The sequence below is a fragment of the Nilaparvata lugens genome, chromosome 3, assembly GCF_014356525.2.
Source record: "Nilaparvata lugens isolate BPH chromosome 3, ASM1435652v1, whole genome shotgun sequence".
In the NCBI taxonomy this organism is placed as follows: Eukaryota; Metazoa; Arthropoda; class Insecta; order Hemiptera; family Delphacidae; genus Nilaparvata; species Nilaparvata lugens.
Window position 1 is genome coordinate 28,200,429 of NC_052506.1, and position 23,412 is coordinate 28,223,840.

Here is a 23,412-nt window from a genome sequence, read left to right on the forward strand (position 1 = left end):
ATTGAATGTGGTGACGGCAGAACCCTTCACGTCTATTCAATTGTTTTCCCTCTAAATGATTTCCTATTAACCGGATAAAGTTCAAGTGTCACAAGAATGATAAATGGGATCAGTCAATGATGAGTTCAACAGGTGGAAAGTGTCGAGCACCCTCGCCTTGCAAGATAAGTTGGAGCAGTGGGCTGATCAGTGATGAGAATTGCAGTGCATGATTGTGAACAGAGCAGAGCAGAGCAGTGGCAAGGTTGTAAGTAACGGCTGTTCCACCTGTGCACCACCCAGCCATGCGATGCGACTTACAGGCATTGACTACTTCAGAGTAATGGTTGCACGTTGAAAACGTACTCTAGTGCACAGCGTTTTAGCCGAGTAGTGATATTGATCTGGCTGCCAACAGGTGAACAAGGCGAGGGAGAGGGTGTGGGGAGTGAGAGCGCTGACTGGACGCGTTTGCACCGACAAGGAGAGCACCAGACAAGGACAGACCACCGAGAATGAATGGTTGACATAGAAATAGAATTGAAGGGAAATAGTGAGGGGAGGGAGGGATAGGGGTTCTGGGGACCGTCATGTACTGCTACTGCAGTCGTCGCTGTACCGCGTGAAGCAACAACTGAATTCAAGCATTCGGCCTGCAGTTCTCCACTATTAGCTTAATAGCAGCCAGTCTGTCAACTGGTGTAAATCATTCTTCACTGCCAGCTTGTTTGTAATTAACTGGAATAAGTAAAATTTCAATGAAATTCATTAAAGTTCTATAATATATTCTTCATATCATTTTAAAATTCTACAAAATAGAAGTCAGTGGAAAAAACTGTCAGTGATATGATGATATATTTAAAGGTAATTCCATCTAACCATTGTTGATTTGTCTTCACTGAGCAAATAAAGTAATCCTCACCTCACGCATGTACTTGATTAACGAGAGGCATGATGATGAGGAAATAAGAACAGTTTATAAGTGGGAGCGAAACCAGCAAAAATTAGGTTTGTAGCTCATAACTGTGAGTTGGTTCTACTTGTCTCACTCAAACAGCCAACATATCGTACGATTTTCGACAGAATGTGTAATTCAAAATGAGGAGCATTGTTGTCGTAAGGTCGGTTTCGGATTACTGGAAAGTGAGCAGATCTGAAAGAAAACATAATGGTCTGACAGCCATCCATGTAATGACGTGCACTCTTGCCTCAACTTATCATCATTTTCAAGCTCAGTAACCAACCGCATTACCGAACGGTATGATTGAAAAATTTTGATTGAAAATTTTGGAGATAATCTAATTCGAAGATACATATGAAAAGAGTTAAATTTCCATCAAGTTCTAAAGGAGTGATGAAGAGATAAACCTTTGAGCTTCTAAAACGATAAATTGATGATTCCACAAAGTACTAAATTGAATTTCTACCAACAACAAAAGCTTTGTTGAGCTTGTGGAAGCGTAAACTGAGAAGTAGGCTGAAGAGCAACGGAAAACTTTGTCTTGCTAGCCTAGATTGGAGGGAAGAAGGTGAGATGCCATTGTTGAGTAAAAATGACTGTGCGGTGGAAAGTCTCATCTAAATTTAAGGTTCCGAAGCTAATCAGATTGACAATGAATTGTGAGTGGAATGCCAATCTCACATGGATTTGAAAGTTCATGAAAAGATCATAAAAAATTATTGATGAACTGCTCAGTTATTTTAAAAAATGAAGATGTTTGAGATATTGTTATGATGGAAAAGAAAATATGTTGGAGAACGTACTATTAGTTGTTTATGCTGTTTTCAGGGTATTGGACTGGTATAGTACAATAAATTATAACAGTCGTATCATATCTTATTTTTCAATCACATCACTCGACCGTGTCTTGAAATATTGAACGTATAAAAATTAGAAAATATTCAACTTATTCTACATTCTAGTATTCTACAATGTATTAAATTATTTGTTGTAGATGTGAGTAGCATTTGTAACTCTGAGGAGATACTGAAGCTGATTAAGGTTTCGTTCAATAAGTTTCTGTGGATTCTTCAAATTCTAATCCACAATCGGGGTGTGAGATTCCAAAGTGGGACATTTTTTTCTGACTTCTATTGTTGAATTTTTCTTCACACACGAAGGCAAGAGGTTTGATACGTGTATTCCTCACGAGCTCACTTTGGGGTTTCCACTAGATTTATAGGCAAAAAGGATCCAAGAGAAAAATTGATGAATCAGAATAGAGAGAAAAAAGATTGAGGAAGCATGTGGAGAAGATGTGTGTGTCTGTGTGGAGAATGAGCTGAAAGGGGTGTTTTGCTACGAGTAATAAGGAACGAAGAAAGTGGCGGAGTTGCTGATGAGGCTACGAGTTTTAATCTGTAGCCATTGTCAGCACACACTTTGTCTTGTGAAGACTTATTCTTCATTTCTTTCTTGGTTATTTGGTGTTCGTGTGCGCTACTGAGGATGTCAAAAGCGATTGCGCATTCTATTCTGCTGCGTGGATCACAATGGCAGAAGATAGCAGCGTTGGGTCAAAGAGGCTAAATTCAACCTATTGTCGTTGAACCCTTGCAATATTCGGTGACGGAAGAATAGTGACGTTGGCCCCAACTACCACCGCTAAACCATCACTTATTTTGTACAACTCTATTATAGTAAATCTATCTTCTCACCATCTATCTTCATTATCGCATTTATCGTTGAAGGTTGATGATGTTGAGATTTGATCTAAAAAGAGCGTCATATTGCAGAGCAGGAGAAAGGTACGATGGAAAAGTTTTCTTTCCAGCAAGAAAAATATTATTTCAAGTTGCACTTACGGTACATTCAGGAAATTGAATTCGAAACGAACAATCGGACACACACTCCTCCATTTCGAAGGAATATGAATATTCACTGTATTTCATTTACGTAGGCCAAAAGACTATCATAAATCTCAGTTCAGTAGTTGTAGAAAATCTTATTCACTTACAAAAATTGAAATATTCAAATCTTCAAAAATTTAGTTGTTTCAGACAACTCAGATTAGAATGAGAATGTGATAGATTGTGAATATGTTGATGTAAAAAATTGGGGTTTCAGATAAATTAACAACACTGCTTTCAACAATTTCGATGGTACAATAAAGTTGGAAGTTAAAATAAAGTTAAAGTTGAAACCCGTGGGTTTTTCAGCAGGTGCTAGATCAAAGCAAAATTATTTAAAACCTTAAATTAAAATTAAGTCTAAATAAAATAAAATAGCTTATTTGTCGTGTCGTGAATCAAGAGTAGCCTAAAGCCCCGCACACACACATCGATTTTTGTTCGTACGATATTTTGCCGTCCTTATGATTCCTATCAGATTAAACGAGACTAGACAAACATCATCTGTTTGAAATCATCTGTTCAATCTCATATAATTTATAAGGACGGCAAAATAGCGTACGTACAAAAATCGATGTGTGTGTGCGGGGCTTAATATACAAGAAATGAAATTGTAGGATTACAATCATAATGAGAAATTATAATAAATGTCCGAGCGAAGTGAGGTCTAAGATTCAAGTCAACGGTTTGGCATTTCTCTTGATGTTTATGTGTTTATATGTTGCGCATTTACGGTGAAACGCGGTAATAGATTTTCATGAAATTTGACAGGTATGCTCCTTTTTTAATAGTGCGTCGACGTATATACAAGGTTTTTGGAAATTTTGCATTTCAAGGATAATATAAAAGGAGAAAGGAGCCTCCTTCGTACGTCAATATTGGAGTAAAAATCAGACTATAGAAAATTATTCATCATAAATCAGCCGACAAGTGATTACACAGATGTATGGAGAAGCCAGTCTATTGCTGTATTTCCATAAGGTCTATAGTTCAAATCAGGTACTTGTGGATGAGAATACGGCGTGAGGTCTACTGTTCACAGAACTACTGATTATAAAATAAATAATAATTGGAATAAAAAGAAATAAGGGGTTGATTAAAGAAGGGGTTAAGGAAGGAAAGAAGAAGGAAATATTTTATACAATTTTAATTATTACTAAATTACTAGTCGTTCAGGCTGGCGGCAGTGACTTTACAACAGGTACAATAATTTGGAACCAGCAAAATAGGCTAATTGAAAAAAAGTTCATTTTTAAAAATTCAATTCTGACAAGTCTCTTGCATATTTGGAATGAAGCTTCTATAAAACTTTTCTTGGAAATTGCAAATTTTATTCTGAGTCCTCAATATTATGATCCTTTTGAGCTTCTTCCGTGAGACTCTCTACTTTTACAATATCGAAACAAACTCCACTGAAAATTTCCATTTCCCATGAGTTCAAGATAATAATTCTCGACTCGTTATTCCTTCCAATTAAAAGTGTTTAGTTGGGAGCAATTATGAAAGGAGCTTCCAGCGTTTGAGAACAATGAGGTACATCATTCGCCGATCAAGTTTCGCAGTGAGCCATCATCATCAAGAAACAAGACTTAATCCAATGTGCCGCGCTTTGGACTTGGCTGTCAATTAAGTTTGAGGGTCCATAACTCAGTGAACGTGCGCGCTTGTCAGTCAATGCGCCCGGCTGCTGCAGGTCTTGCAGTTGATGGTCCCATTAAAGAAAGCTCTTATCTCTTCGTAGATTAATTGAGTGAGAGACATTGGTCGGGACATGCCTGTATACTGTATGCTGTTCTTGTTTGACGAGTTTATCTGTCTCTGGCAAAACTATAAAACAGATTACAACTTCAGTTTAAGACTGAATGAACTTGATAGTCCATTTACTCAAGAAACGCGACATAGTCCGACTAACAATAATTGATGTTAATATCACTCAGTATTCAGTGTTCAAATCGAAGTTCTAAAATGTGTTACTTGAGTTGATGATTATTGAGATGAAGCTAATACCAACAATTTCTTTGGTGACCACTCTCAATTCTGCATGGAATAATACCGTAGAATAGACTTGTATTTTGAATTAACTTTTCATCCCATGCACTCAAGGAATCCTCTTGAATTTGTATATTTGATAGAATGATTCAATATGTCAATGAAAATAACACTTTTGATCTTCACAAAATACTCATTCCCCCCAAAAAAAGGTATTTGTGTGGTGACTGAAAATATTATTGTCTTCCTCACTCCTTCGTTCTCAACTTGGAAAGTATGTTTATGTTTTTGAAGGGACGGATTCAAAGATCCAAAGGCTCACTTCAACCGAAGCTTATTGTGTGTCCCAAGTATGTTATTTAGGGAAACCAATTCCTCTGTTCTTTACAAGGTCCAGGAGTTTTTCCCCTATACCAACATCCCATTCCTCACCTGGTTGCTTACCGCCAAACAGAGCCCTTCTCCTTGCCCCTAGTCTCTCGCAATCCAGTATGATATGCTTAGCAGTCTCTTCAGACTGATTACAAAGCCTACACATCTGACTTTCCTCTACCCAGACTCACCAGCTGGTGAAGCAGGGGCTTGCGTCTGCCAGCAGCCTTTTGCCAAGTGCTTGACCAGGGTGACCTTGCCATTGCTGGTGATGTAAGTCCCTTGACCATTTACTTATTGTATGGAAGGTAGTTGTTTTGCTTATTCCACAGCTTGGCTCTGGACCAGAGAATGGCATACTGGAACTTGGAAAGTACCTATACAGAATATTTCTTCAGACAAAAGCTATACTCAGACTAGCGCTTCTCAAATCGTACGACTCCAGTTGCAGAGTCTCTCGGACCTTACGATTTGAGTCGTTTGTTTTTCTCATTGTCACTACCCTAATTGCCATTTCGAATCGAAATTCTAATTGTCAAGATTTTTGTGATGTTCATATTGATAATTGAATTATAAATTTTATAATTGAACGTGTTCTCGTCAATTTTTACGCTAATACTCAGCTCACGTTATTGGAGAAACTGGATACTCGAGTCGCTTCGTGACCAGTATGTCGAGTCGCCGAGTAATAAAGCCTCAGTATCCTTGTACCCCTTACTGAAATCGCCTAATCTGAGGGTCACCATTTGCACATGCTTCGTTGCCGAGAGACGAGTTGAGCTGTTGAATTAACACTCACGAGAGTAAATTCTCCTTTTATTATATCTCTAGTTTCATACAATATTATCACATATTGAAAATGATTTTAATTCAATCAATCACATAACATTAACAGAATGGAATGAACGTGATGGATTATACTTATCGTCAGGGATGGATTAATATCTCAATTACTTTGGGGATTGAAGGACTGTCCTAGTAATAAACCACAGCGATCCAGTAAAACTTTACTCGAGTGAAGGGGATTGGAATACATCAAATTTCAAGAATCTCATAATGCAGTAGTTTTAAAAATCTAGAGCCACCAAACATTTATGCCATCCATATTTTATGTTCGATATTGCTGATGTTTATTTATTTATTTATTCATGTATTTATTTATTTATTTATTTATTCATCTATTTATTTATTCATTTATTTATTTATACTTTGATACATGGGTTACAATACCATTCTCTACTATGAATGATTGGGAAAGGAACAACAGGCTTAAAGCCCAAAACTGTTCCTTTCCCAAATGTAGATAGAAATCGTCCAAAAATATCTTCTGCAATAATTTTTAACGCACTAGTTTGTCTAATGCAATCAATGTAAATGACAATGAGTTGTTCCTGGACATCCATTCGAGTACAGTGTAAAAAAAACCTGACCACATCGGTTTTGATGGAGAAATTGAATCTTGAGGTTCCTGCACACTGGCCTGATTGTAACTGAAAATACTGATGTAGGCTAGCCTTACATGGATACTATCATGTGAGCACGGTTGTCAAGGTGACTGTTTTAGCAACGAACGTTTACAAGTAAATAACTAGTAGGAGTTTTATGAGAGATGTTAAAAGATGATGTAGTATTATATTTTTATCTTGTTTAATATTCTAAACTTTTAATGAATAAAGTGTTAATACAAAAGAACATTTACAACATTGGTGACGGAAGTAAGATAGAATCATTAAAAAAATAATATTGCTTAAAGTTTGTTGAACACAAAAAAGTGTTGCATGAAAACAAGAGCAAAATTAAAAATGGAGATGGAAGCACTCAACTAGTTGGTAAATTCGCTCTAAGGAGGTATGCTAGAATCTGTATGTAATATGGGACGCAACTTGCAACAGGAAATCGAGGGAAATTTTCAAATTGTTTGAGATTGTTTATGTTAGTGTTGATGGGGAAAAATAAAAGATAATGGATAACCAGAAGAATCATGGCCATTGGTTTGCTCTAGACTTCGACAAGCCTATTAGGTTGGCTCTGAGATATATGTATAACATTGTTAGTGTGCCACAAGTTATAGTGATTTACTCACAGGGGAATCTGATCACGTGGAAAGAGGCTTACAACAGATTCAGGCGATTGGAGTGAATGTTCTTGTAACCTGGTCTGACTGATTTAAAAATTTCATGACTTTTAAAACAAGATTTTATTAATTTGAATTTCTTTGTCTGATTAATGAAGAATGATTTCAATTAAATAGACAAACTGGGAATTTATGACTTGTCACACTTATGGTGTGGGCACAGGTAACTGCCTAGGGTGTGCAGGTTACGACATGCATTAGGGTATGCATAAGTGAGAAAATAAGGAGCAAGTGAGGATGTCACTAGCTCGAATGGGACTCCTCAGTCCTCAGCATGTAGCTGAGAGGAAGCACGGCTGTCCGGAACTGCAGAAGCATGGCTGTCTGGCGGTGAGGAATTGTGTCTGTCCTGAGATTTGGGGTTTGGCTGAGCAGAGTATTGTTCGATTTAGAGGTTTGAGACATCGTTGGTGGGGACGCGATGGAGCCCACACGGTTGAGAATGCTGCTATATCCAATGGTTCAAGTTTCATTGAAAATCCAAAAGATCCAAATTGTCTATTATTTGCAAGAATTGAATTTGGAAATTAAAAAAAATGTTTGTTCAAAATTAGAAAGTTTAATTAGAGCAAGGGAAGGCCCGTACTACATTGTGAAGAGGATAATTATTTAGGTACAGTATTAAGAAAACTGAATGAAGAACCAAACCAAAGGTTGTACACATTAATCGTCTACTACCTTATCAAGGAAATATGGATATTGGAGACCAAAATCCCTAAGGGGGGATAGTGATGTAGGCTAGCCTTACATGATTATTATCATGTGAGCACGGTTGTCAAGGTGACTGTTTTAGCAACGAACGTTTACAAGTAAATAACTAGTTGGAGTTTTATGAGAGATGTTAAGAGATGATGTAGTATTTAATTTTTATCTTGTTTAATATTGTAGTGGATAAAGTGTTAATACAAAAACACATTTACAACAATACAATTATAACTGAAACTACAATTATAACTTTTAAATCTACTTTGACTTTTGATATTATAACTTCATTGACAATGATTATAACTGGAAAGACAATTTCTCTGCTTCTTTTACGAGAGTAATATTTTGGAATATGAGTAACGTGAAGTGAGATACTCACACAGAAAAATGGTAGACGAAGCATATCCAGCCTACAGGATGCTCGAGGAAGACGTAGACTTTTTCTTGGAACGACTTTCCGCGTCGTTGGTGAAACACGTACTTGGCTTTGAAGGCTTGGTCGATGGGGAGGTAGATGGGGTAATAGGGGTCGGGGACGCCAGGCGGTGGTGGGGGAGGGGTGGCGCCGGACGGGGGTCTCTGGCCCCCCTGAAGCGGGTCCCCCTCTTCATCATCAGTGCCGCCATCCTCGGTGACCCCCCCACCGTCCCTGCCTGCAGACGACTCTCCGCCCGGCGAGCTGCTGCGACGCCGTGGACGTCGCTTCTTCATCGGCGTCGGCACGCGTTTGTGGTGTGCCTCTCCGTAGCGCGGCATGCGTCGGTGGCTGACCTCCTGCGCCCACATCCAAACAACCGTCAATAACAGCACATCTTCCCATTTCCTGTACCCACTCTCTTTATCAAATTACCAAGCAACCATTGGCATTCCATTCACCTGTTGTGATCATGACAACACTAACTATTCATCTTGAGATAGAAGCATTTTTTCAAGATGAAGGATACCACCAACTCAAGTTACTTTATTTATTAGATTGGTTATCAAACATCATCTTTAGTTATGTTTGGATGTTCTCTTTCACAGCAACTACTGAAATCAATTTTATATTGTTACGGATTCTTAATCCACTGTAAGTCAAAATAGTTCTTGGGTACTATTATTAATTATAATTATTCATAATTTTTGGAATACAAGACGATTAGGCCTACTATTGATAATTTTACCATGATATTGATTACTAGATTAAATGAATGATTTGGAAGTAATTTGAGGAAATTTAATCGACATGATCTAATGTATAGATAGTCATTACATAGGTACTAGTGATTACGAAAAAATAAATATTCTATCACTGATTTTTATGTTCTTCAGGAGCGTTAACTTTTGATTGCTGTTGTACCTTGCAGAAGTACAGTTGGTTTCTTTCTCAAGAGAAGCTCTCTATTCTGGGAAGTAGTTCCTGATGGAAGTGGTTAAATTTGCATGATTGTAGTGATTAAGTTTATTGTGTTTGAAAATATTATAAGTGCATATTAATGTATGAAGATGAACTCCTCCACACTGTAGTTTTTATTGAAAGCATGTCTGTGAATAACGTTAAGAATATTGTTAGCAAGTCTCTAGGAAAGAATTAATTTTGTTTCAAACTATTTTGAAAAGGATACCATTGTCTTCTGGCTAGATATTGAAATGTATCCTCAATAGTCTGCAGAAACGGTTCTTTTTATTATTCTAGCTCTCAAGCGTCCATATTCTTACAATACAATATGTTCAGAGCACGTGTTACAACAGAAATCTACAATTTTTCAATTTTAGGAGAGCACGTGGTCGCCATTTGTGGCTCAAAGAATATCGAGCACGAGCTAAGAGAAAACACACAGATTAGAGAGAATACAAAACAGAGAATGTGAGATGCTTATGAGGGTAAAGTAGGTGGTGAGTGACAGGTGTGGCAAATATAAAGTGGAGATGGATGGAGTGAAGCATCATCCTGTCGAACAGCCGGAAAGTGTGAGACGAGCGCAGTGTCAGGATAGCCATGGTTTCAATTAGATTTCACCAACGATGCTATTAATAGCCAAGGTCTGAGGAATTGTGTGGGCGTGGTAGCGTTGCAACAAACACAATATTGACACCATCAGGCATCACACCTTCTAGCTTAGCACCTTACTATTGCAGGCATATTTTAGATCCCTTTATCGTCAGGCAACAGTATCGTTGGACTATTCCATCACTAACTATTTCTGTGTATGAATCCAGTAGATGATGGAGCTAGCAGTTTTCTAAGACGTTATTTTCTCAGTAACATTTTTTGGAATGCAGAATACAGCAATTGCAGTATCGAAGAACGAAATGATTCCTTGTCACTTTGATCGATTTCTTCAATTACATTTGAATTTCAATTGTTTGAAATACTATCAAGCATTATTCTATTGAATATTAGGGTAGCACTGTGAAGCGGCAACATTGAACAAACATGAACTATATAGTTTTAGGATGATTAAATAAATACTGCCAACATTTTTGTCAACTGCCAACATTAACTGTTGGGGAGATTTCAATCTAGTAATTTTTTCAAATTACGGTACCATAATTTATAATTCAGGTTCTTCTGCGTGTTGAAATACTAAGGAAACAATTGACAGCTGGACAGCTAGGGAAACAATTCATGAATAATTTTATCATTCCTGTTGACGTGAATAGTTTTTTGTCAAGAATTAATACCAAAAATGTATAATATTCTGTTCAAGATAGATGGAGCTGGAATGTGAAAGAGCGTTGCAAAATTATTATTAAAAATAGGAATTGAGTAACTCATCTTGCTCTTTATGAATACTCCAACTAAAAAAATTGAAGAAATATTTGGTCGAACAAAGTGGATGTGTTTATTCAAAGGGTGTGTCATATTCTATTATATGTGGCCCGATTCTCAACTCCTCCCCCACATGTTTCCATTACATGCCGCTCCAAAGTCACCATTTCCACTCCCGATAATAGCAGATATAAAATAAAATTGTCTGGCACGCTGCTAACTGAATCGCTATTGGATTTCGATAAAGTAGAAAGTGTTTTGAAAAAGGAGGAAATGGAATCGGGGCCAGAAGATTCTTTCGTCTTGATTCGGTTAGATGAGTATGAAGATGAGATTCACTCCAACTGAGAAATATTGGAAATTGCTAGCCCATAACCATCCATGTGACGTACGGAATCGTCAAATATCTGTTGGAATGCTTCTTTGGTGAAAAAGAGGAAATTGACTTTTGCTTTTTATCTTAGTTGGTGGAAAAGCCGCAGAGTTTTGTAACTCATCAAAAAGGAAACTCATGTTTTTAGGTAATACAAAGTAGAATAGAGAGAAATGTTGTTCAATCAACTTTTTTGGAATTGGAAATCCTCATCAATTACGAAAAATGTCAAACAATATATGCAATATTGCCTTCTTATGTTCCTTAGTAGTCATGAGCAAAAGACTTATAATATTGTCGTACTGATATCACTTTGTCGAGGTGTACTCCAAAGAGGGTGGAATATAATTATGAGATAGAGAGGCTACCGAGCTTCAAATCACTTCTGCTTGGCTTGGAAAAAACTGAAGTGGAATTTCAGAATGTTGAATATCATCAACCTATTTCCAAAATATGTATCAAAACATTATTCCTAGACTATTTCGTAGGAATCTTGCAGGTAGGACATGAATTGGTAATTGATATTCTTCAAAAGTTGGATCTGAAATAAGAGAAACTTTATTCTCAAAATAAAAGGATGTGAATGAAATAGCGATTCCTAGGATAGAATAAGGCTGGATAATTTTTGTATTGAGATATAAGATCAACTAATGGAATTGAATCAACTATAAAGTAATCCAATACATCTTAATGTGAGCAGTTATCAGTATCATTCACGTATGAAAAATGATATTCTCAATATTGAGTATTATGATTCAGTTGTCAAGGCTTGCTTATGAATATCATTAAAATTGGTTCCGTTTTTAATACATGTGGCAATCGATTTTAGTAAAGCTTTCACAGAGAGGAGTGTTATTAGGTCTATTACTATGATATATAATTACTGTATCTAAATCAAAATCATTACTCTGAATGGAAATTATTCTCACAAGCGTCCTCATTCATTATACTTGTAGTAGAGTGCAGGAAGAGCCAATTTTAATGCTGAATATAATGAAATGCAATGTCATTTGGCAAAATTGAGTCCACCGGAATCAATTCAACATAAAGGATAATAAATATTCTCTTCTGCCCCTTTTAGAACGAGTCCTGGTTCGTGAATTTGTTACCATATCAATATCACACTAGAACTAGATATTAGGTATGATACTAGCTGTATTTGTTCTGGAATTTGAAGTTGGGTCAAACCAAATTCTTTAAGCCCTCTGCATAGAAGCTTGCCAGCTGAGAGTCGAACCAAATGAAAAAGACATTTTTGAGTTGGCTGCAAAGCATTGTCCACTGGTGCAAGAATAAGAAATAGTCGCTATAGCTGCTTACAAGCTCAGAACTATGGTAGAGAAATTTTTATCGTACTTAATTTTTTTGAGAGAATACAAGGTCTACGTTGAGAGCTTTTAGACTATCCGCTTTAAAGTTCCGAACTGTCTTTCATTTACCTCCACCTCTTTCATTTAACTACTACCTCCACATGACTTAGAACAATAGACAGCATTTTGAAGCCATGTTTGAACAGTCATCTTCAACCTGGTTCAACTGTCACGCGTTGAAGAACGCCTTCAGAGTAGAGAGGGGTTGAAGAATCTGATGTAGCGGTGCGAGAAATTCTTAGAAGTGAACAAGATCTGTGCAGAGAAGAGTTGTGAATAGGTTTGTAGCTTACTATCTGTGTCAAGATGTGTGTTCTTATGACAATATTTTTTCATGAGATCAAAAGGTCTTTACTTTTTTAACACGAATTGTATTTGTTTAAAGATGTAACACTTATAATATATGTTGTTAATATGTTTATGTAAATGATCTTTGGATATTGGTATTGTGAGAGTTTAGGAGTGAAACGCACATGTTTGATGTTGACAGTGTGATGTGAAGGCGGAGGCGGCGGCGGCGGATGAGAGGCGAGAGGCGCCTTGCCGACACTGAGCACGAGATCGTCGTCGTCGGGAGCGGCAGCAGTCGCTGGGTTGCCGCCCCTGATAAGTCGCACCTCCCTGGACCTGTGGTAGAGCTGCACCTCTTCGGCACGGTTCATGGCCAGCAGCGCCACCATCCCACCATCACCACCCTCCTCCACCGTCCCCCGGCCCCCTGCTCCAGTCGACACCTCCACCACATCACCACATCATCGCCAGCGTCGATCCTCCTCTGCTCCTCAGATCCTAACATAATACAAACCGCTCATGTTTCAACCCACATTCAAGGCGACAACCCTCGTCTTTTGCATCAACATCGTTTCGCAGCAAGCCTCTTCAAAGCTATGTAATGTTCGAAATTAAAAAAAAATGATAATGTATTCTCTTATTCACAGGAAAAACATTAGAAAATGTCGCTCATCGTCATATTTGGGAAACCCCCCCCTTCACACTAAATAGGACGTCAGTCCGTCTGTCATTATCTGTTAACCCCTACCCACCCACTGTGGCTAACACATAGTTAAATCCATATGTGAGTAATATACCTAGTAATAATATTAGTCTTTCGTGAGCCGAAGTTAGCTACAATTGGATATTCTTCTAGTTACAGAATAGGAATCTCTCTTGGCAAGGAGAGCAAAACACTTGTTCAAGAAATGTGGAAGAGAATAATCTATAAACTGTACATTCAGTTATAAACTTCTTTCAAAATTTGAAGCCAATCACTCATCCCCTCATCATCGCCGAGACTATTGTGTGTACATATCAATACGAAAATCACTTTCTCTTTCAACCCTGGATATGCTCGTGGAAAAGTAAAATATGGACAATACCTGCCGACGATGAGGATAGAGCTATTGTTAATATTCTGAGAAAAAGCCGAAAAAGCTTTGTAGCCTCTTACTCTTGAGGGCCGTTTGCACAATATAAGTTTGAGCTAAAGTTTATACCAAATCTGGATTTTTTCGTTTTAACTAAAATTCCGTTTGCAAAGTATCAGTTTTAAACTCTGTATTGAGTTTAAACTCTGGAAAAGTTTAAACTACCGAAGCAGGAGGTTTAAACCAAATAATTTGGATTAACTTAAAATCCGTAAGTATTTGATACGGAAACAACTGATAGCACATTATTTCTTGACGATTGTTTTCAATATTTAGGTTATAGTGTAATATTAGTTGAACGTAAAACGAATTATTTTGGTGGAATAAAATTGACAGAAGTGTTCAATGCGAATGATGAATATGATAATAATTACGAATAATTTTTCAATGGTTTTGCTTGAATAAAGAAACTGCCAATTCAGAATTTGATTGAATAAAAGAATCGATAGAGAATTAGAAAATCTTTCAGAAGAAGACATGTTTTTAATAACACTGAGATATTTTCTTATTCCAGAAGTTTTCTAATAAACCTGGGAGACCATAGAAGATTTAAGAATGCCTACATTACTTTTCTTATCCCACATTCTAAAAAACATATTAACTAATATGAATAGTGATTGTATTTCATCATTTGAGAAATTTCTCGATCGCTTTTTCTCTTCTGTATCTTGAACGACAAATGAGTAGCAATATAAATATAACCTCAATGTACTGCTTTCTTGTGAACAAATAATAAATTTCCTGTAGAATTCAGCTTCCTTCATATTGAAAACAATTTCATTATATTACTAACTCAACGCTAAACTAGTTTAACTTAAACTTGATTAGTAAATGCACTGACAAAACCAATTCAAGTTTAAACTTTTCGATTAACTTAAACTCGATCGATAAACCTAATCGAGTTTAGCAATCTATACTGTGCAAACGGCCCTAATTCAAGTAGAAGAAGTGAACCAAGTTGCACGAATAATATAGAGCAAGGTATCCAGAATACTTTGGTTGAAGCATCATGTATCTTATATCAAAAGCCTGCTCTCAGAAGGAAAAACACCTATTAATTGAATTATTTTCCATAGACATGGCTTTATAACCATGTCAAACACGTACACAGATTGTAACGAGAGACCGATTGCTAACGAAAACTAATGGAATTCGAACAGATACCTTAATTTGTTTTGGACTACTACAATTATTTGGAATCATACCTCATCACTTTTGAAGCAGAAACTTCTACAGTGATTGTGGAAAAGAATGCTCTTTGAACTTGTGAACTTTGTAGTATCAGAAATCCAATTAATATAATGGCAAACAATGTTTCTTATCAATGCTCTTTTGAATAAAGATGAGAAGAATGTATTGTTACAATTGTTTTTCAAATCTCCTAAAAAACGTGGAAAAAAAGATTTTTTGTAGCTCTGTAGATGAATAACATATTACAAAGGAATAAATTCGATTAAGAATCTGTAATTTGCTTCTACAGAGCAAGCTAAAGGTTGTTTTTATCTCCAAAGAGACTGGAAAATGGGAGCAACTTTTAGAATAATGCACAGTAAGAATTTCCTCAGAGATCAGACTACACCAGACTCCAGGGGTATACTTGAAGTACGAACAGAACTTGTTTTGTTCGCACCTTTAAAACTGCACCTAGAAGTTTATTCTCAAAGAATTCAAAGTAATCAGATCAAGATGAACTCAAGTAGAAATCGTAATTTTCCTAGACAAAAATAATAATGACATTTTTCATGAGAGTGCAGAATGACTCATTTTCCAGCTTCAAGAGTAGGAATCGCCCGATGAGTTAAGAAGAAGTAAGACTACAGTATTGAACATATAGTATTTCCTCAGGGAAGCGGTTGGCTTCGGAATGGAGGTGATAAGCTGTTATCTAATGAGTTTGGATTAACTCGCCTGCTACTCCTGATGAAATGTTGACCATTTGAGAAGCCAACTCAGGTAATACCATTTATTAGTTAATCTCTAATCATCATCATTATTTCCGCCATTATCTACGCACAAGACTGGAACTAATGTGGGCATACCCTTCAAAGAAAACAATAGAATCTCATAAGGGGGCAGGGATCTTCCATGGATCCTGTCACTATTCAACCCAAACCATCACTTTTGATACTTGTAAGAGAACACGAAACTAGTAATAGGATCTCATCAGCTAAGAAACGTGTGAAATAGTGGAAATCATGTGAATATAAGAATTTCACATAACATAATCATGTAAGTAGGCGAGTATGTGAAGAACTCTTCGCCAGGACCCGTCCATTAAGATCAAGAGTATCATCAAATCTATCTTCATAGAAGAATCATCAATTGCTCATCCATCTTCTAAGATTTCATCAATTTGAAAAGTGGTACTAGAAACTCGTCAACAGTAATTATTGAAAAATATCACATTTTCATCAAGAGATTGAACAGAAAATAGATAATAGTAAAATTGATGGAGTAAGGTAGAAAAATGTAGGGGTGCGAGTAAACTGGTAAAACTATGAAAGGTTCGATAAGAGTTCATGCAAAGAGAAGGGGAAGGATTCCAACTGCACGCATTCGTGCCTGGCTCACATTATTCAAGTTCGGTATTAAAGAAACGAATAATCTGAGAAAGTCACGATATTCGAAAGGAATCGCTACGCTAGTCTCTCTGTATTTCTTGAACGTGCTATGCATTGCGACTTCCTGGTTATTCGATCAATAACATCTATAACATAAATAGATTTCTCTGTCAATAGTTTAGCTTCACGTTTGACTGGAAGGATTCGCATTCGAACTTGAAGAATGATATCTGTTCCTCTTTAGCAATTACTCGTACATCAAGTCTGAAATGGAGTTCCATCTAACATTGATTTGGAAATGCAATGATTGAATCCCACCTTGAATCGTCTCTCGTTCAAATTGAATTAATGTTCACTTTCAAAGATGTTAAAGTTTCCTCTCTAATGATGGGAAACGTCTCTTCAAATAATTGGAAAAAATCTTCTGGGAAGATTTCCATAAACAGTGTAGTCAACAACTTCAACATACCAAACAATTAAATTACAAATTTGTTCCTTCTATAGAGGATTGACAACGCATATCAAAGAACTAAGTAGGCCTATCAGTCATCCAAGTCTTCTATCTTATTTTCCTTGAGTACTTCTGAAAAGTAGAAGAGTGATTTCATTAATTGACACGAAACTACAAGTGTATATTGCACTTACTTCAATTACTGACTGATACTTGGTTCTCTGATACCGTATGCGTTGTCAATCCTCTACACACGTAACAAATCTGAAATTTGATTGTCTGATATGTCGAGGTTGTTGCCTACCTTGTTTCTGGATATCAATGTTTTCCATCATTAGGGAGGACATACCAGCATTATAATCCTTATCCATCATGAGGGGTCTCCTGGTTTGGCTGGACAAAAAAGTTCTAATAAAACCAATTAGGAACAATAAAATTGAGAAAATTATGTTTGGTTTACATTTTTAAGAACATTGCATAATCTGTAACTATATGTGATGGTATCGGAAGTTGATCATGATGTGTGCGATCTTGTTCGATCATATATAATATACAGAACTATCCAATGTACTAATACATCCATGTATTCTAGGTACATTGCAACTATCTGTATAATTACCGTACTTTGAAGTATTTCCAAAACCATCTTGTCTTAATACCCTTACTCACCAGACCAGTTTTTGTTTTTTCAGCTGAGATTCATTATTTGATTAATTTGTGAATAGACAAACATCTAATATTTGGTTTTGAAATCCAATAGCTTCTTTGAGGAAGCATTAAAATTTTCCAGTTTATTGAATTGGATGAGGATGGATAATATTCTCCGTTGAAGCTTACCAGAATGTTTGTGTGCTAGTGGTCTATTTCTGGTGGCATCAAAGATTCATCATGCTTTAGCGAATCATGTGAAGTTCCCTACCAGGGTCACTTCCAGTGAACCTATGAAATTGAATTTGGCTTAACAGGAGTTGGAGGAATTGTTGTCCAACAAACTCTATCCAATACTCTTCGCAAAGTTTTAAATAATTTAGTGATGGCCGTACAGCCACTGAAAGTCATTTTGCAATATGATTGCAGAGAACTATCATAGTAAGGATGATTCTGAAGAACAGATAACTTTTCAATCAACGAAAAGACCTATATAAATGATAATAATATGATGATACATAATAAAATAATAACCTATATTATGAAAAATCAGAAAAAAGACAATTCATTGCTTGATTGAAATCCTAACATTGATTTTTTCATGAGGCTGCTATTGTAACCGAGTTTAACCTATTAAACCACACACACCACTACGAACTGCATACCGGCGATGGAAGCGTGATATAGTTCTCAAGACGAGATTACTTTTCAGAAAATGTCGCCGTCATGCGATTCGCAATAGTATACACAGGCTTTCAATTTTCACTTTCAAGTCTTGTCTGCGATTCGCATGACGGCGAAGATTCCAATCATTTAACCAAAAAATCTTCCTATCCCATTTCCGTCATTGTGTGCACAAAACGATAAACGAATAACTTTCGAATGATTCCCTGCACTACATAAATAATTATTTGGGAAACAAAATAATTGGGAGCGAATTTCTTTGAAAAGATTTTCTGATGATCTTTCTCGTCAACAACACCATCTACAGGCTCCATGAGGACACTTGATATTACTTCGAATCAGACAAAGAATGTAAAGTGGGAATAAATAATTCAGAAAAAATCACTCTACTGAACTTTCAGGTTGAAAAGCAAAGGCAAGTCCAACTTTGTCAATTCGCTCGTTACGGAAGGAGTTTTCTTTTTACAGTGTATCTATGACCAAGGCGCAGTTCTCTGCACACTATGTATGAATTTTATGAGTGCAACAAACCCTCAACAAAGCTTCTCAACAAGGCAAGTCGATTAAAACTTTTTGCAGCGCATCATGACTGCTCTTTCCAAGTTCTAAACTATGCGTTTGATAGGTTAAGCATGCTGGTGCCAGGAGCAATGAAAATCAACAATAGAAACTTTCGCACAATATAAAATTGTCTTTCTGGCATTACACTGGTGAATGTTCACCAATCTAACCTATTGTTCATGATAATCCAACTACTTGATTATAATAACTCGATAATGATATTTGTACAGTAACAGTTCCTGCATTTCCTTTGAATGGAAGAAAAATTCCATAAAAGTTTTATTTATTCGATATTCTGTGAAAAAATATTCAAATAAGATTATGCTGACATTCATGGTCACATGAATTGAACCCGGGAAAAATGTCATGACTTCAAGAGAAACAGAAAGTTTTTGTGCCCTTTTCAACTCTTGGCAAAATAAATCTCAAAATGACACTGAAAAGTCATATAAGAATATAATTAATGATTTATGAATAGTATTATAGAATGTTGGAGTGATTTTTTTCATCAATGATTCCCACATAAGCTCTGAACTTGTACGTGGGTAAAGAGAGGAATGAGTGGTAATTAAAGACAGGTAAATAGTTTCAAGAGGTAGTTTTGGGTGGGTTCCAAATCAAAGGAAGTGATTTAGCAGATTGACCTCAAGCAGACAACCTGTGGGACAGCCGATCGCACGGAACTTATCTCAATCTATGTGATAAGACAGTCCTACTGTACAAACAAAAAACAATGTACGTACAATTATATATCAAATGATTAATGATTGAAAAATATAATTGATTATATTTGTCTATAGCTTTGATCTGAAATTTCCATCAACAATAGCAATATTCAAATCAAAAGGTTTCTCATACCGTACGGGAAAGTTTCATTCAGATTGTATGCCAACACATGACACAACTGTGCAAACTCAATCCTCAGGTGTATTACTTGAATAACAGTCACTTCATCACATATGAATGAGTCATTCAGGGACATGTACAATGGGCATCAACAGGCAGTTGATAAACGAGGTAACAATCAACTAAAACACATACAGATGGGCATAAATAAGTTATGAGACAGCTCAGATCTTAGATGCTTGGTAAACAGTATTCTGCGAGGCAAATAAGCAGAGAGCAATTATGTTACCTGGGGAACAGAATTGTTGTACTCAGCTGCAATCCCTTGGAGCAGAAAGTCAAATGCCAGGCAAGGACGGTGCAAGTGCAAAGCAGCAAATCATGGTGCAATCAACAATTAGCTGACAACGAATTATGTTTGTGAACAGAGTATAGGCTGTTCTCTGAGAAATTGCTAGACGTCGTTGTTTAGAATCATAACGTTTTACCTGGCTCTTGATAAGACAAGTGATGGTAGAGATAGCTCTAGCTCTCATTAATATTATATTATTGTCATAATGAATCGTCGATTTTTCTTACTTCAAATTCGTTTGTAATTCCAGAAGGGTAGCTCGTTTCAAAGATTATTCTCTAGTGATTTGATTCTTGAAAATGCCGTGAGAAGCCAGTAGCCAGAAAATTACAAATTTACGTAAGATTTAATATATTTTTGTGGAGAAACTAGCAATGAAATCTACTGCGTTATGTTCTGGCAATATGATTAGAATAGAGGATTACATTGGAAAGCAAAAACATCCATAAGAACTATGAGACATTTTCTCTGTACATTTTGTACATTTTGTAAGAAGAGAAACCTATGAATGTTAGAGAGTAAAGTTCTGATTCGAAATCAATTTTTTTCACACCATATTTCAGATGATATCTGACTTCTATTGCTTGGATACTACTTGTTGATTCCATTGAGGGAGAAAATCAATCGATTAGAAATTGATAAATTAAATATTCGTTACACAGCTATAGGTTGTTGGCTTGTGTAGTTTTAATCGTTTGATGAATCGAAGAAAAAGGTTTTAATGCTGGAAAGTAGTCAATGAATTTATTATGAGCAGCTATTCTGTTGTCGCGAGGATGGCATCCAATTTAGAAATTAGTTTACTACGCCGACGATAGCGAGGGAGAAAGCGGAAGAGGCAGACTGCAGAATGTGGGGGTGAGAGGAGTGGAAAGGGTGTGGAAAGCAAAGTTTTGTAGGACTAGCGTAGAATGATTGAAGAGTTGCGCTAGCAGTGCAAGCCGTTCAAACTGAGCTTTCATACAGATCCGAGCATCGACTGGGCTTGGTCAATAAATCGACTGAATTCTAAATAAAGAAACTTACCGGCCGATGTTATTGTGTCCGATTAATAAGAGAGAGAAAAGAGAGAAAGCACGGGAAAGTGCTGATGAAAAAGTTTGATTGTGGTGAATGGAGTGGGGGGGAGGAGAAGGCATCATTATTCTGTTGGGCCGAGACGTCCTATGCATTGCACGGTCGATTTCCACTTTGTCAGAGCCACACAGCCCTTTGACAGCCAACCTTTGTTTGTCCAGTGCCAAAAAGACCTGTCCTCAATGACAATATAAGAAATCACTGCAATGAATGTATCCATTAGTGCTGCTTCCACTTTTTAAATACTTTCATTGCATGTCCAGATAAAAATGAGAAAACAATCTGTGTATTAGTGACTTACTATAGTGGAAGCTGCCATCGAGACACCGGTATCATGAATAGCAACTTCCATTCCTTGAGAGATTAAATCTCCCTGGAATGTTTCTCCCCCCGAAAGAGATTAGAACACGATCCCATGATGCATTGCAGCATATGACCTAAATATAGTCTATCAAGTATCGTTTTAAAGTTTGTTCACTTTTTATTTCAGTTATCCTATTTGATGGTTTGACACCTTGTGGGACCGGACTCTTTTCAGTATACTCCTCATTTTATCTCGAAGTCTATTGCTCACCTCCAAATTGTAATAATTTCGACCAAATCGGACTATAAAGGTTCCTCAGCGATAAGGTTGTTAGAATTAGATTACATTTTTGAATGTGCCACCATATTTGAGACTCAATATGGCTAATATATATCATCGTTCCATTGCATGATACAACAAAGTCTACAATATCTTTATACTTCCACATTTGCAATGTTAGTATTTTGACTAGCCTGATTCAAGTATTTGGATCTGGAGCTCTGGAGGTGTTTGAATTTCAAGCTATCGCCAATAGAACACATTTTCACAAATCTTCTGTCGTCAATAATCATTATTATAGATTCTTAGAACTAGCAATTTCATGGCATGTGATAGACTAAGACAAGGAGATGTATTATCTGCCATGCTATCCAACATTAGTCTGGAAACGTTCTTTCGGAGCTCGACTGTCAAGAATAGAATAAAAATATTGAGAATAGGGCTCTACAATACATAGCATACGCGGATGATGTGGTTCTGATAGCCATGAATGAAAGAGCTCAACAGAAGGATTCGTACAACTTTTAAATGTATCTGTACAAACAAGACTTGAAATTAAAACAACCAACACGAAATATAAGTGCAATGGCAGAAGAAATGTCCAAGAGAATGGAAGACATTGTGTTGTTGAAGACACTAACTTTGAGAAAGTTAAGGAATTAGAATATATAGAAGATGTGATAGCACACAAAAACGAAGTACAGGTACATATTGAAGCAAAACTTTCACCTTGGTATATGGTTCAGAAAAGGTCCTGACTTATCTCAAGAAACTTGGAAGTACAAGTCTACAGCAATGTAATAAGACTAGTCGTACTTCACGTTGCAGAAACCTTGGTACTGACTCAGAGGGACAAAAACTTACTCAATGTTTGGGAAAGAAAAATGTATGGACCTATTTGTAGTGAGGGAGAGTAGAGGATTCGCACCAACCAACAGTTTAAACAGGTATACAACAACCCAGATATTGTAGCTGAAATAGAAGTGAGGGGTATAAGTTGGGTAGGGCATGTGGAGAGTATTGATGATTCAAGAGCTGCAAAGAAAGTCTCCAGATCCAATCAAGAAGGGAGAAGATTGAGAGGAAAGCCAAGAATGCGCTTGATAATTATCGTAGAAACTGTCTTATGGCAGATGGGCACCAGAGGATAGAGAAGAAAAGCACGAAAGGACGAATTGAGAGGCATACTCAATGGTATGTAGAGTCAGAGAGTGAGTATGTAAGTAGTATCAACTAGCAAGAGGTTACTTCATTGAAGTAATAGCACAGTGATTGGGAATTTACATTATCATTATTATTACAAATTGAGCTCAAACTTAAAAATTACTGAATTGTTCTACAAATACATTTTCAGATTGTCTGTTATTGAATACTTGTGAATGAGTCATAATTGTAATGAATATTCAAAACATGACACATTTGTTACAAGATGGAGAAATAGATTAATCGATTACTCGTGGGGTTGTTGCAGTGAAAGAATATCAGGGAGCTGTGCCAGTTTGGCAAGAAACAACAGCATTGAAGTAGTAGTTCGAAAAACAATAGAATAGATATGACAGATGGTGATGAAAGAAATGGAGTTGATGTTGGTGGCCTCTTCCATTCTCTTGTGATGCCATTATGAGTGAAGTAGCAGAGTGCAAGTGGAATTGCGCGTTCACAGCTCAGCAGCCACAATACTGTTTTTGCGAGGAGAATACA

The 23,412-nt window shown here is 36.7% G+C and overlaps 1 protein-coding gene across 6 annotated transcripts in view; it reads right to left on the minus strand.

Annotated features, from left to right (window-relative positions):
* LOC111055451 (potassium voltage-gated channel subfamily KQT member 1) overlaps positions 1-23,412 on the minus strand; it is a 119,108-nt gene that overhangs the window by 86,484 nt on the left and 9,212 nt on the right. For 4 of the 6 annotated variants that reach the window (XM_039423462.1, XM_039423465.1, XM_039423463.1 and 1 more), the window contains exons 2-3: positions 12,998-13,313; positions 8,409-8,803 (exon numbers count right to left, since the gene is read on the minus strand). In XM_039423462.1, the coding sequence (XP_039279396.1) occupies positions 8,409-8,803; positions 12,998-13,204 (602 nt within the window). In that variant the 5' untranslated portion in view covers positions 13,205-13,313. Of the gene's footprint in view, positions 1-8,408; positions 8,804-12,997; positions 13,410-23,412 lie in introns of all 6 variants that reach the window. The other 2 variants (XM_039423461.1, XM_039423466.1) reach the window with 2 other exon arrangements.